The sequence below is a fragment of the Ascaphus truei genome, chromosome 3 (assembly GCF_040206685.1).
Source record: "Ascaphus truei isolate aAscTru1 chromosome 3, aAscTru1.hap1, whole genome shotgun sequence".
Lineage (NCBI taxonomy): Eukaryota > Metazoa > Chordata > Amphibia > Anura > Ascaphidae > Ascaphus > Ascaphus truei.
Window position 1 is genome coordinate 57424896 of NC_134485.1, and position 15197 is coordinate 57440092.

Here is a 15197-nt window from a genome sequence, read left to right on the forward strand (position 1 = left end):
TTTTAGGACTTTTTGGAGTCATCTGTCACCCTATATGAGTCAGAAGCAGAAGGTGGAAAAAAGATAGACGTGTTTAATCAGGGAATTCCTGATCTGGAACAGGCTGGGTATAGCATAGAAACACGGTCTATTCATGTCAAAAAGGGAATGTAAGTATATGCTGTGTTTTTGGAAATAACGCGATTAGGTGGCCTTTATTAGATAACTATATCCCACAACTAAAATGTTAATTAAGCATTGTATAGGATATTTACAGCTCGACCCCGTTATAACCCGGTGCTTGGGGTCCAAAGAATCGCATCGCGATATAAGCGGATTCACGTTGTAACAGATCACGTTATAACGGGGTTGAGCTGTGTATATATATATACATACAGGTGTGTGTATGTGTGTATACATACACACACACACACACACACACACACACACACACACACACACACACACACACACACACACACACACACACACACACACACACACACACACACACTATATATATATATAATTTGTAGTATGAGTGGTGATGAGCTATGAGAATACTAGGGTGATCTATTGAAACTCCTGAGAGAGAATCATTGTCTCTTTCTGTCAGTTTTAAATAGCATAACTGTACGAGTTTAGCAATATAGAAAAGAAAAGCAATGGTTCATAGCAGAGCTTAATTTGCAAATAGATAAATACGTGCAATTATCACCTGCTCATCCTTTACCATTGTTATCTTTCCTTTATCGTATGCCCCATTCTTCCTCTATTTCTCTGCCTATTTCTCCTGTTCTCTTGTTCACTTTCCATCTCCTGTCACTCAGTCTTCCTGTCTACTGTGTATTTATTACTTTATCTTGTAGCCCAGTGACTGCTTGCCATTCATTTTCTGTTTTTGTCTCCCTCATTCATACTCGGCACTCTTTTATAAAAACATCCAATTACACATTGATTTATGCAATACAATAGCCTAGTGCACCCATTACTCCTCTTTGCTTTAAATTTGATTCTTACCCATACACACATAATTCTCCATATATTGGCTGAACATAATTATTATTGTATTATTATACAAGAGCTACGTTAATACAGGTGTAATTGGTGTGTTAATAAGATTTTTTTTTTTTTTTTTTAATCGTTACACTAATTTCTGGAAAGACATATTGGGCCATATTTACTAAGCTTTATTGACTAAAATGTCAATACATATGAAAATACATATTTACTGAATTCACTTAAACGGACTGTAAGGTGCCCCGTGGCTTAGTGCGGACAGTAACCGGGCTGTAAGGTGCCCCGTGGCTTAGTGCGGACAGTAACCGGGCTGTAAGGTGCCCCGTGGCTTAGTGCGGACAGTAACCGGGCTGTAAGGTGCCCCGTGGCTTGGTGCGGATAGTAAACGGGCTGTAAGGTGCCCCGTGGCTTAGTGCGGATAGTAAACGGGCTGTAAGGTGCCCCGTGGCTTAGTCGGATAGTAAACGGGCTGTAAGGTGCCCCGTGGCTTAGTGCGGACAGTAACCGGGCTGTAAGGTGCCCCGTGGCTTAGTGCGGACAGTAAACGGGCTGTAAGGTGCCCCGTGGCTTAGTGCGGATAGTAAACGGGCGGTAAGGAGCCCCGTGGCATAGTACGGATAGTAAACGGGCTGTAAGGTGCCCCGTGGCTTAGTCGGATAGTAAACGGGCTGTAAGGTGCCCCGTGGCTTAGTGCGGATAGTAAATGGCTGTAAGGTGCCCCGTGGCTTAGTGCGGACAGTAACCGGGCTGTAAGGTGCCCTGTGGCTTAGTACGGATAGTAAACGGGCTGTAAGGTGCCCCGTGGCTTAGTGCGGATAGTAAACGGGCTGTAAGGTGCCCCGTGGCTTAGTGCGGACAGAAACCGGGCTGTAAGGTGCCCCGTGGCTTAGTACGGATAGTAAACGGGCTGTAAGGTGCCCCGTGGCTTAGTGCGGATAGTAAATGGTCTGTAAGGTGCCCCGTGGCTTAGTACGAATAGTAAATGGTCTGTAAGGTGCCCCGTGGCTTAGTACGGATAGTAACCGGGCTGTAAGGTGCCCCGTGGCTTAGTGCGGACAGTAAACGGGCTGTAAGGTGCCCCGTGGCTTAGTGCGGATAGTAAATGGTCTGTACGGTGCCCCATGGCTTAGTACGGATAGTAAATGGTCTGTAAGGTGCCCCGTGGCTTAGTGCGGATAGTAAACGGGCTGTAAGGTGCCCCGTGGCTTAGTGCGGATAGTAAACAGGCTGTAAGGTGCCCCGTGGCTTAGTGCGGATAGTAAATGGGCTGTAAGGTGCCCCGTGGCTTAGTGCGGATAGTAAACGGGCTGTAAGGTGCCCCGTGGCTTAGTGTGGATAGTAACCGGGCTGTAAGGTGCCCCGTGGCTTATAAATGGGCTTTAATGTGCCCCGTGGCTTAGTACGGATAGTAAACGGGCTGTAAGGTGCCCCGTGGCTTAGTGCGGCTAGTAAACGGGCTGTAAGGTGCCCCGTGGCTTAGTCGGATAGTAAACGGGCTGTAAGGCGCCCCGTGGCTTAGTGCGGATAGTAAACGGCCTGTAAGGTGCCCCGTGGCTTATAAGTGGGCTGTAAGGTGCCCCGTGGCTTAATGCGGATAGCAAACGGGCTGTAAGGTGCCCCGTGGCTTATAAACGGGCTGTAAGGTGCCCCGTGGCTTAGTACGGATAGTAAATGGGCTGTAAGGTGCCCCGTGGCTTAGTGCGGATAGTAAACGTGCTGTAAGGTGCCCCGTGGCTTAGTACGGATAGTAAACGGCTGTAAGGTGTCCCGTGGCTTAGTGCGGATAGTAAACGTGCTGTAAGGTGCCCCGTGGCTTAGTGCGGATAGTAAACGGGCTGTAAGGTGCCCCGTGGCTTAGTGCGGATAGTAAACGGGCTGTAAGGTGCCCCGTGGCATTTAAACGGGCTGTAATGTCCCCCGTGGCTTAGTGCGGATAGTAAACGGGCTGTAAGGTGCCCCGTGACTTAGTGCGGATAGTAAACGGGCTGTAAGGTGCCCCGTGGCTTAGTGCAGATAGTAACCGGGCTGTAAGGTGCCCCGTGGCTTAGTGCGGATAGTAACCGGGCTGTAAGGTGCCCCGTGGCTTAGTGTGGATAGTAAACTGGCTGTAAGGTGCCCCGTGGCTTAGTGCGGATAGTAAACTGGCTGTAAGGTGCCTTGTGGCTTAGTGCAAATAGTAAACGGCTGTAAGGTGCCCCGTGGCTTAGTGCGGACAGTAACCGGGCTGTAAGGTGCCCCGTGGCTTAGTGTGGATAGTAAACGGGCTGTAAGGTGCCTCGTGGCTTAGTGCAAATAGTAAACGGGCTGTAAGGTGCCCCGTGGCTTAGTGCGGATAGTAAATGGGCTGTAAGGAGCCCGTGGCTTAGTGTGGATAGTAAACGGCTGTAAGGTGCCCCGTGGCTTAGTGTGGACAGTAACCGGGCTGTAAGGTGGCCCGTGGCTTATAAATGGGCTTTAATGTGCCCCGTGGCTTAGTACGGATAGTAAACGGGCTGTAAGGTGCCCCGTGGCTTAGTGCGGCTAGTAAACGGGCTGTAAGGTGCCCCGTGGCTTAGTCGGATAGTAAACGGGCTGTAAGGCGCCCCGTGGCTTAGTGCGGATAGTAAACGGCCTGTAAGGTGCCCCGTGGCTTATAAGTGGGCTGTAAGGTGCCCCGTGGCTTAATGCGGATAGCAAACGGGCTGTAAGGTGCCCCGTGGCTTATAAACGGGCTGTAAGGTGCCCCGTGGCTTAGTACGGATAGTAAATGGGCTGTAAGGTGCCCCGTGGCTTAGTGCGGATAGTAAACGTGCTGTAAGGTGCCCCGTGGCTTAGTACGGATAGTAAACGGCTGTAAGGTGTCCCGTGGCTTAGTGCGGATAGTAAACGTGCTGTAAGGTGCCCCGTGGCTTAGTGCGGATAGTAAACGGGCTGTAAGGTGCCCCGTGGCTTAGTGCGGATAGTAAACGGGCTGTAAGGTGCCCCGTGGCATTTAAACGGGCTGTAATGTCCCCCGTGGCTTAGTGCGGATAGTAAACGGGCTGTAAGGTGCCCCGTGACTTAGTGCGGATAGTAAACGGGCTGTAAGGTGCCCCGTGGCTTAGTGCAGATAGTAACCGGGCTGTAAGGTGCCCCGTGGCTTAGTGCGGATAGTAACCGGGCTGTAAGGTGCCCCGTGGCTTAGTGTGGATAGTAAACTGGCTGTAAGGTGCCCCGTGGCTTAGTGCGGATAGTAAACTGGCTGTAAGGTGCCTTGTGGCTTAGTGCAAATAGTAAACGGCTGTAAGGTGCCCCGTGGCTTAGTGCGGACAGTAACCGGGCTGTAAGGTGCCCCGTGGCTTAGTGTGGATAGTAAACGGGCTGTAAGGTGCCTCGTGGCTTAGTGCAAATAGTAAACGGGCTGTAAGGTGCCCCGTGGCTTAGTGCGGATAGTAAATGGGCTGTAAGGAGCCCGTGGCTTAGTGTGGATAGTAAACGGCTGTAAGGTGCCCCGTGGCTTAGTGTGGACAGTAACCGGGCTGTAAGGTGGCCCGTGGCTTAGTACGGACAGTAACCGGGCTGTAAAGTGCCCCGTGGCTTAGTGCGGATAGTAAACGGGCTGTAAGGTGCCCCGTGGCTTAGTACGGATAGTAACCGGGCTGTAAGGTGCCCCGTGGCTTAGTGTAGATAGTAAACTGGCTGTAAGGTGCCCCGTGGCTTAGTGCGGACAGTAAACTGGCTGTAAGGTGCCCCGTGGCTTAGTGCGGACAGTAAACTGGCTGTAAGGTGTCCCGTGGCTTAGTGTGGATAGTAAACGGGCTGTAAGGTGCCTCGTGGCTTAGTACGGACAGTAACCGGGCTGTAAGGTGCCCCGTGGCTTAGTGCGGATAGTAAACGGGCTGTAAGGTGTCCCGTGGCTTAGTACGGATAGTAACCGGGCTGTAAGGTGCCCCGTGGCTTAGTGCGGATAGTAAACGGGCTGTAAGGTGCCCCGTGGCTTATAAACGGGCTGTAAGGTGCCCCGTGGCTTAATACGGATAATAACCGGGCTGTAAGGTGCCCCGTGGCTTAGTGCGGATAGTAAACGGGCTGTAAGGTGCCTCGTGGATTAGTGCAAATAGTAAACGGCTGTAAGGTGCCCCGTGGCTTAGTGCGGATAGTAAACGGGCTGTAAGGTGCCCCGTGGCTTAGTACGGACAGTAACCGGGCTATAAGGTGCCCCGTGGCTTAGTGCGGATAGTAAACGAGCTGTAAGATGCCCAGTGGCTTAGTACGGATAGTAACCGGGCTGTAAGGTGCCCCGTGGCTTAGTGCAAATAGTAAACCGGCTGTAAGGTGCCCCGTGACTTAGTGTGGATAGTAAACGGGCTGTAAGGTGTCCCGTGGCTTAGTGCGGATAGTAAACGGGTTGTAAGGTGCCCCGTGGCTTAGTGCAGACAGTAACCGGGCTGTAAGGTGCCCCGTGGCTTAGTGCAGACAGTAACCGGGGTGTAAGGTGCCCCGTGGTTTAGTGCGGATAGTAACCGGGCTGTAAGGTGCCCCGTGGCTTAGTGCGGATAGGAAACGTGCTGTAAGGTGCCCCGTGGCTTAGTGCGGATAGGAAACGGGCTGTAAGGTGCCCCGTGGCTTAGTGGGGACAGTAACCGGGCTGTAAGGTGCCCCGTGGCTTAGTACGGATAGTAAACGGGCTGTAAGGTGCCCCGTGGCTTAGTACGGATAGTAACTGGGCTGTAAGGTGCCCCGTGGCTTAGTACGGATAGTAACCGGGCTGTAAGGAGCCCCGTGGCTTAGTACGGATAGTAAATGGTCTGTAAGGTGCCCCGTGGCTTAGTGCGGATAGTAAACGGGCTGTAAGGTGCCCCGTGTCTTAGTGCGGATAGTAAACGGGCTGTAAGGTGCCCCGTGGCTTAGTGCGGATAGTAAACGGGCTGTAAGGTGCCCCGTGGCTTAGTGCGGATAGTAAATGGTCTGTAAGGTGCCCCGTGGCTTAGTGCGGATAGTAACCGGGCTGTAAGGTGCCCCGTGGCTTAGTGCAGACAGTAACCGGGCTGTAAGGTGCCCCGTGGTTTAGTGCGGATAGTAACCGGGCTGTAAGGTGCCCCGTGGCTTAGTGCGGATAGGAAACGTGCTGTAAGGTGCCCCGTGGCTTAGTGCGGATAGGAAACGGGCTGTAAGGTGCCCCGTGGCTTAGTGGGGACAGTAACCGGGCTGTAAGGTGCCCCGTGGCTTAGTACGGATAGTAAACGGGCTGTAAGGTGCCCCGTGGCTTAGTACGGATAGTAACTGGGCTGTAAGGTGCCCCGTGGCTTAGTACGGATAGTAACCGGGCTGTAAGGAGCCCCGTGGCTTAGTACGGATAGTAAATGGTCTGTAAGGTGCCCCGTGGCTTAGTGCGGATAGTAAACGGGCTGTAAGGTGCCCCGTGTCTTAGTGCGGATAGTAAACGGGCTGTAAGGTGCCCCGTGGCTTAGTGCGAATAGTAAACGGGCTGTAAGGTGCCCCGTGGCTTAGTGCGGATAGTAAATGGTCTGTAAGGTGCCCCGTGGCTTAGTGCGGATAGTAAATGGTCTGTAAGGTGCCCCGTGGCTTAGTGCGGATAGTAAATGGTCTGTAAGGTGCCCCGTGGCTTAGTGCGGATAGTAAATGGTCTGTAAGGTGCCCCGTGGCTTAGTGCGGATAGTAAATGGTCTGTAAGGTGCCCCGTGGCTTAGTGCAGATAGTAAACGGGCTGTAAGGTGCCCTGTGGCTTAGTGCGGATAGTAAACGGGCTGTAAGGTGCCCCGTGGCTTAGTGCGGACAGTAACCGGGCTGTAAGGAGCCCCGTGGCTTAGTGTTGATAGTAAACGGTCTTTAAGGTGCCCCGTGGCTTAGTGCGGATAGTAAACGGGCTGTAAGGTGCCCCGTGGCTTAGTGTGGATAGTAAACGGGCTGTAAGGTGCCCCGTGGCTTATAAACGGGCTGTAAGGTGCTCCGTGGCTTAGTACGGATAGTAAACGGGCTGTAAGGTGCCCCGTGGCTTAGTGCAAATAGTAACCGGGCTGTAAGGAGCCCCGTGGCTTAGTGCGGACAGTGAACGGGCTGTAAGGTGCCCCGTGGCTTAGTGTGGATAGTAAACGGGCTGTAAGGAGCCCCGTGGCTTAGTGCGGATAGTAAACGGGCTGTAAGGTGCCCCGTAGCTTAGTGCGGATAGTAAATGGTCTGTAAGGTGCCCCGTGGCTTAGTGCGGATAGTAAATGTCTGTAAGGTGCCCCGTGGCTTAGTGAGGATTGTAAATGGTCTGTAAGGTGCCCCGTGGCTTAGTGCAAATAGTAAATCGGCTGTAAGGTGCCCCGTGGCTTAGTGCGAATAGTCAACGGGCTGTAAGGAGCCCCGTGGCTTAGTGTGGATAGTAAACGGGCTGTAAGGTGCCCCGTGGCTTAGTGTGGATAGTAAACGGGCTGTAAGGTGCCCCGTGGCTTAGTACGGATAGTAACCGGGCTGTAAGGAGCCCTGTGGCTTAGTGTGGATAGTAAACGGGTTGTAAGGTGCACCGTGGCTTAGTGCGGATAGTAAACGGGCTGTAAGGTGGCCCGTGGCTTAGTGTGGATAGTAAACGGGCTGTAAGGTGCCCCGTGGCTTAGTGCAGACAGTAACCGGGCTGTAAGGTGCCCCGTGGCTTAGTGCGAATAGTAAACGGCCTGTAAGGTGCCCCGTGGCTTAGTACGGATAGTAAACGGGCTGTAAGGTGCCCCGTGGCTTATAAACGGGCTGTAAGGTGCCCTGTGGCTTAGTACAGATAGTAAACGGGCTGTAAGGTGCCTTGTGGCTTAGTACGGATAGTAACCGGGCTGTAATGTGCCCCGTGGCTTAGTACAGATAGTAAACGGGCTGTAAGGTGCCCCGTGGCTTAGTGCAAATAGTAAACCGGCTGTAAGGTGCCCCGTGGCTTAGTGTGGATAGTAAACGGGCTGTAAGGTGTCCCGTGGCTTAGTGCGGATAGTAAACGGGTTGTAAGGTGCCCCGTGGCTTAGTGCAGACAGTAACCGGGCTGTAAGGTGCCCCGTGGGTTAGTGCAGACAGTAACCGGGCTGTAAGGTGCCCCGTGGTTTAGTGCGGATAGTAACCAGGCTGTAAGGTGCCCCGTGGCTTAGTGCGGATAGGAAACGTGCTGTAAGGTGCCCCTTGGCTTAGTGTGGATAGTAACCGGGCTGTAAGGTGCCCCGTGGCTTAGTACGGATAGTAACCGGGCTGTAAGGAGCCCCGTGGCTTAGTACGGATAGTAAATGGTCTGTAAGGTGCCCCGTGGCTTAGTGCGGATAGTAAACGGGCTGTAAGGTGCCCCGTGGCTTATAAACGGTCTGTAAGGTGCCCCGTGGCTTAGTACGGATAGTAAACGGGCTGTAAGGTGCCCCGTGGCTTAGTGCAAATAGTAACCGGCCTGTAAGGAGCCCCGTGGCTTAGTGCGGACAGTAAACGGGCTGTAAGGTGCCCCGTGGCTTAGTGTGGATAGTAAATTGGCTGTAAGGAGCCCAGTGGCTTAGTGCGGATAGTAAACGGGCTGTAAGGTGCCCCGTGGCTTAGTGCGGATAGTAAATGGTCTGTAAGGTGCCCTGTGGCTTAGTGCGGATAGTAAATGGTCTGTAAGGTGCCCCGTGGCTTAGTGCGGATAGTAAATGGTCTGTAAGGTGCCCCGTGGCTTAGTGAGGATTGTAAATGGTCTGTAAGGTGCCCCGTGGCTTAGTGCAAATAGTAAACCGGCTGTAAGGTGCCCCGTGGCTTAGTGCGAATAGTAAACGGGCTGTAAGGAGCCCCGTGGCTTAGTGCGGATAGTAAACGGGCTGTAAGGTGCCCCGTTGCTTAGTGTGGATAGTAAACGGGCTGTAAGGTGCCCCGTGGCTTAGTACGGATAGTAACCGGGCTGTAAGGAGCCCTGTGGCTTAGTGTGGATAGTAAACGGGTTGTAATTTGCACCGTGGCTTAGTGCGGATAGTAAACGGGCTGTAAGGTGGCCCGTGGCTTAGTGTGGATAGTAAACGGGCTGTAAGGTGCCCCGTGGGTTAGTGCAGACAGTAACCGGGCTGTAAGGTGCCGCGTGGCTTAGTGCGAATAGTAAACGGCCTGTAAGGTGCCCCGTGTCTTAGTACGGATAGTAAACGGGCTGTAAGGTGGCCCGTGGCTTAGTGTGGATAGTAACCGGACAGTAAGGAGCCCTGTGGCTTAGTGTGGATAGTAAACGGGTTGTAAGGTGCACCGTGGCTTAGTGCGGATAGTAAACGGGCTGGAAGGTGGCCCGTGGGTTAGTGCGAATAGTAAACGGGCTGTAAGGTGCCCCGTGGCTTATAAACGGGCTGTCAGGTGCCCCGTGGCTTATAAACGGGCTGTAATGTGCCCCGTGGCTTAGTACAGATAGTAAACGGGCTGTAAGGTGCCCCGTGGCTTAGTACGGATAGTAACCGGGCTGTAATGTGCCCCGTGGCTTAGTACGGATAGTAAACGGGCTGTAAGGTGCCCCGTGGCTTAGTACGGATAGTAACCGGGCTGTAAGGTTCCCCGTGGCTTAGTACGGATAGTAACCGGGCTGTAAGGTGCCCCGTGGCTTAGTACGGATAGTAACCGGGCTGTAAGGTGCCCCGTGGCTTAGTGCGGATATTAACCGGGCTGTAAGGTGCCCCGTGGCTTAGTACGGATAGTAACATGGCTGTAAGGTGCCCCGTGGCTTAGTACGGATAGTAACCGGGGGGCTTTATGCTGTTCCTTTGAATCCCCACAATATGTACAGTAGAACAGGGTTTCTCAACTCTAGTCCTCAGAACCCCCCAACAGGACTGATTTAACGGATAACCCAGCTTCAGCACAGGTGGCTCAGTCAGTGGCTCAGTCTTCGGGTGGTCTTGAGGACTGGCGTTGAGCACCCCTGCAGTAGGACAATGTATGATTTTACAATCTGGACAATGAACCAGTCTTTATCAGCAAGATATAGTATGCCCTTTAAAATAGATTTGTCTTTAAATGAAGAATAGGTTTTCTACGAATTCAGCAGATTGAGTTGTGTCCTTGTGTCCAAGTGAAGGGAGAGGGGAAGGGGGTTAAACAGGTGACAGGAATCAGTGCTATGATAATAATAATAACTGTACGCTACTGCATGACTCTCACAGGCACCTTTTTAAATTACTGCACATATTTCATATTACAAATAAATGACCTGGGTTAAAGTTTCCAGGATCCCAAATCACGCTCCTGATTCTAAGGAAATTGAGAATTTGTTGTCATTCGAGCTTCATCAAGAGAGAACATGTTTCTGAGTCATGTACTGTAAGAAACATTATATAGTACCCCATATATAATGGCTGTATGTAATATATCTTGTGTTTCTTTCTCAAGGTCAAGATCCAAGCATGGGCCAATTCAGGGGTTTATAGTCAATTGTGTGTTGTTAAATGGATGACTATACATTACCCCCATGTGCTATATGTAGGAATTACATATGTTAAAGCAGCAATCCATGCCGGTTTCACCCATTGAAGCAGAGGATCTCCGGAACTGAACCCCATTGATTTCAGTTTCGGGGACCCCCCTGCTTCCAGAGATACTTACCTCTGAAGAGGGTGCCGGTATCCCTCTGGAGTTTAAAGATCTCGCGTCACATGGGCCAATAGGAAGCCGCGTTGAAAATCTGACATAATGTGAACCCTGAAGTAGCTACCGGCACCCACTGCGGAGGTAAGTATCTCTGGAAGCAGTTCATGGGATTCAGCCCTGGAGACCCCCTGCTCCAATACTGTATAATAACATGAAAGAAAATGAACAAACGACATGGATTGCATCGTTAATAAATGTGTTATAGCTTGGAACGTTACCGTTCCAAGGATTGGTAAACAAGAGACAGCACTCAATGTTGAAAATCAAAGTGTATTAGTGAAAGCAAAAATACATCCAGAAACCCTTTTTTTTGCTTTCACTAATACACTTTGATTTTCAACATTGAGTGCTGTCTCTTGTTTACCAATCCTTGGAACGGTAACGTATAACTACATTCTCTATATGGGACGTGCACCTGTGGCTTACCAGCACCTATTGGAGTGCCAACTGCCTTATCTGACTATATATATATATATATATATATATATATATATATATATATATATATATATATACACACTATATATAGTATATATACAGTATATAGAGAAGAGAACTCTCGAAAGCTTGTCCTATAACATAAATTGTTAGTCCAAATAAAAAGGTATCACCTAAAACTGAAGTACTCATTTATTCTGCATATCGCAACTGGACTAACATATATATATATATATATATATATATGTGTATATATATGTATATATATATATATATATATATATATATATATATATATATATATATATATATATACAGGCATACCCCGCATTAACGTACGCAATGGGACCGGAGCATGTATGTAAAGCGAAAATGTACTTAAAGTGAACGCATTTATAACAGGCTCTATAGTCTCCCCGCTTGTGCACAGCTTCGGTACAGGTAGGGAGCCGGTATTGCTGTTCAGGACGTGCTGACAGGCGCATGCGTGAGCTGCCGTTTGCCTATTGAGCGATTTGTACTTACTCGCGAGTGTACTTAAAGTGAGTGTCCTTAAACCGGGGTATGCCTGTGTATATATATATATTGTGTTGTATTAATTAGTACCGCTTAGTAAATATGGACCATAATCTGGAATATTATACATTCTGGATTGCATCATTATGCATTTTACTAAGCCTCTAATAACATGAATTCCAATATTAAATACTTGTCTGTAATTATTTTGGTGCATCTTACATTTAGTTTTTTTTTTTTTTATTATTAAAAATTGGTATTTTATTAAAAAATAAATAAATTAGCAGGACAGTAATAAAAACATGTTGGAATTTGTAAATTGTTCGCGGATAAATTACCTTGAAATGTGTTCAACTGATACTTCTTAGTTTTACTGGTATCTAAACAAATGTTACTTGTTTATCCTGTAGCTCTTGCTGCATAAAATTATTTCAGTTTATACTTGCTGTACCTCTTCTTTGCATGTGTATCTCATTAAAATGCAACCGGAGACTATTTGGACTACAATTAGAAGTACCGTAGACTAGTTTATTTGATGCAAATCTTGCTTGATTTCTTAACAAAAAGAATTCCATTCTTGAAGTAAATGAAAATATCCCTTGTGAGCACATTCACATGTCTCAGACAGGTCTGCTACCCTGCTTTTCACCATTATCTCCTAGCATGCAATACTTCCACTGCAGCCAGGGATTCTGGGAAATTACATGCAAATGAGCACACATTGACACCTTTTGCTTCAAATCCATTTTGACATAGACCCCTATAAGCTTAGGCCGCGTCCATGGATAGTGCTTGCGGGCGGAGGCGCACTTATGCTCGGCACTGAGCCCCTACAGCCGCAATGAGAGCGGCTTTAGTAGGGGCTCGCCTACGCTTCCGCAAGCGCGCGTAAGCGTAGGTCTTAGGAAAATTTAACATTTTCGCGCTTGCCGGAGCGCTAGGGCCGGTCACGTGAGCGGTTCGCCCAATGAGGGCGAACCAGCTCCGTGACGTCACTGGCCCGCCCGCCGACACGCCCCGCTGTCTAATGCCAGGGAAAGCACCCACTTTCCCTCAGCCTCAGCGCGCCTCCGCCCGCAAGCACTATCCATGGACGCGGCCCCTTATGCTTGCCGCATTACACAGCTTTTCAGCACAGCCTGGGTAAAGGTGCATAGCCAGTAAACCTACCCACAGACAGCTGTTTCGACCTTTTGGGTCTCATCAGTGTGAGGCTGGTTATACTGACTTATAATAGATATTATGACTAGATAAAGAAAAGCAGGATTTTGAAGAAAAAAAGCAGGAAATGCTTAAGGGACAACATACAAATAGTAACATTATATGAGTAGCACTCATATAGGGTTTTTGGGTGGGATTGCTTCTTTATTGTTGCAACATGCAGTGTTTGGTGCATAACCTCCATGAGGCTTTTCCAGACGGTGAGCCGTATTTTCTAAGTGATACTAAGCTGTAGGACACTTCACAACCTAATCACGTGGATGAGATCTGAGGGGTCTGTGAGTGTTAATAAAGTGCACTAACCAACCCTACTACGTCTCATTTTGTTTTTTTCAGGTGGGTTGCATATCAGCAGAAACATTTCTGTGGGGAGCAGTATATCCTGGAAAAGGGCAGATACAAGAGTTTTTATGACTGGGGAGGAAACAGTAACACAATTTTGTCTGTAAGACCGGTTTTGCTGGTGAGTTTTTACTGGCGGAGAGTAACATAGAAGGGCAAATACAGTATCAATGTTGTGCTCCAGTTTCCCACGGGTGGAAAATATCACAGTGGTATATATATATATATATATATATATTTTTTTTTTTAATCTGATATTTTGCCCAATACAAAAGAGAGAAAATCGATTACATACCCCCAGCGTCCCCAAGTTTATTTGTTGTTTTTGCTGTCGGGGAATGCAGTGGTACACAGAGGTTATTCCCTTGCTGTTTACGTTATTCACTTATTAGAGTCAAACAGAACTGTTCTGTAAAGAGAATTCACTTTAGTCACATGTGAGTACATAAGCACGAACATCTAGGGCAGTGGTTTCAACCATTTCTTTGTTAGGGGGGGGGTGGGGGGGTTAAAGAATCCTATAATTATATTGTGAAATTCTGAGGAATGTCAACCCCTCTCTAATATTGTGTCTGACATCAATTCATTGTAAGGAACCCCAACCCTCTCTAATAGCGCGTCTGAGATAATATGCATTGTAAGGAACCCCACCCCTCTCTAATAGCGCGTCTGAGATAATATGCATTGTAAGGAACCCCACCCCTCTCTAATAGCGCGTCTGAGATAATATGCATTGTAAGGAACCCCACCCCTCTCTAATAGCGCGTCTGAGATCAGATGTATTGTAAGGAACCCCAACCCTCTCTAATAGTTCTTCTGAGATAAGATGCATTGTAAGGAACCCCACCCCTCTCTAATAGCATGTCTGAGATCATATGCATTGTAAGGAACCCCAACCCTCTCTAATAGCGCGTCTGAGATCAGATGCATTGTAAGGAACCCCAACCCTCTCTAATAGCGCGTCTGAGATCATATGCATTGTAAGGAACCCCAACCCTCTCTAATAGTGCGTCTGAGATCAGATGTATTGTAAGGAACCCCACCCCTCTCTAATAGCGCGTAAACATATTTAAATCGCCTGCGTCATGTGGGGCAATAGGAAACCACAACGGATGACGTTACAACTTCCTATTGGCCTGTGTAACGCAGGAGATTTAAATGCCATTTTGTTTCCCCAGGAGGGGATGCTACCGACGGCACCTTCCCTGGAAAGTATCTCTGGTAGCAGAGGGTCTCCGGAGGTGAAATTAATTTGGTTAAGCTCCGGAGACCACCTGCTTCCTGTCTATGTAAAATAAAGGGCAGGCGGTACTGCTCCTTTAAAACCTGGGGTAGAACTAAAAAAAACATATAGGGATGGGCCTATGCAGTAAGCGCCGGAGGAAAAAAATCGCCGGCCTGTTTAATTCGCCAGTTTTGACAGCGTTGCTATCACGGTATGCAGAAAGCCCAGAATACCTGTGATAATAACATTAGCAAAACTGGCGAGTAGCCGGAGACGTGATGATCACCTCTCTGAAAAGGGCTCATCCGGCGATTTCTTTCTGCTGCAGAGAGAGCCGCCTCTCCCTGCGCAAATCTCGCCCGAGATCAAAAGTTTTTAATAGAAAATGTAATACTAGTGTATTGTAGCAGGGGGTCTCCGTAGCAGAACCTCGTTGATTTGAGGTCCGGGGAACCCCTGCTTCCCGAGATAAAGGCCCCGCTATGGGGTGCCGGTATCTCCTATGCATTATATTCCCACGGTCTCGTGACGCGGGACATTTAAATGCATAGGAGGTACCGGCACCCCATAATGGGCCCTGTATCTCGGGAAGCAAGGGGTCCCTGAACCTCAAATCAACGCGGTTCTGCTCCGGAGAACCCCTGCTACAATACACTAGTATTATAACCAGATAAAAAATTGAACAAAGTTGTTACCGTAGTGGCTATCCGCTATGGTAATGAAGCCTGTTTAATGTCATTTTTATTAATAGTGTGCGGGAGCAGGGGGTCTCCTGGGATGAACCGCATTGATTTCAGCCTCGGGGGCCCCTTGCTTCCCGAGTTACAGGCCCTGGTATGGGGTGCCGGTATCTCCTTCATTAATTAAATCCCCTGGTCAC

General features: G+C 49.1%; 1 protein-coding gene across 1 annotated transcript in view; it reads left to right on the forward strand.

Moving 5' to 3' along the window:
• The window catches only part of CRYBG3 (crystallin beta-gamma domain containing 3), a 156422-nt gene that overhangs the window by 116235 nt on the left and 24990 nt on the right, over window positions 1-15197 (forward strand). The window contains exons 13-14 of the mRNA XM_075594047.1: window positions 7-149; window positions 13087-13213. Coding sequence (XP_075450162.1) covers window positions 7-149; window positions 13087-13213 — 270 coding nt within the window. The remainder of the gene's footprint in view (window positions 1-6; window positions 150-13086; window positions 13214-15197) is intronic.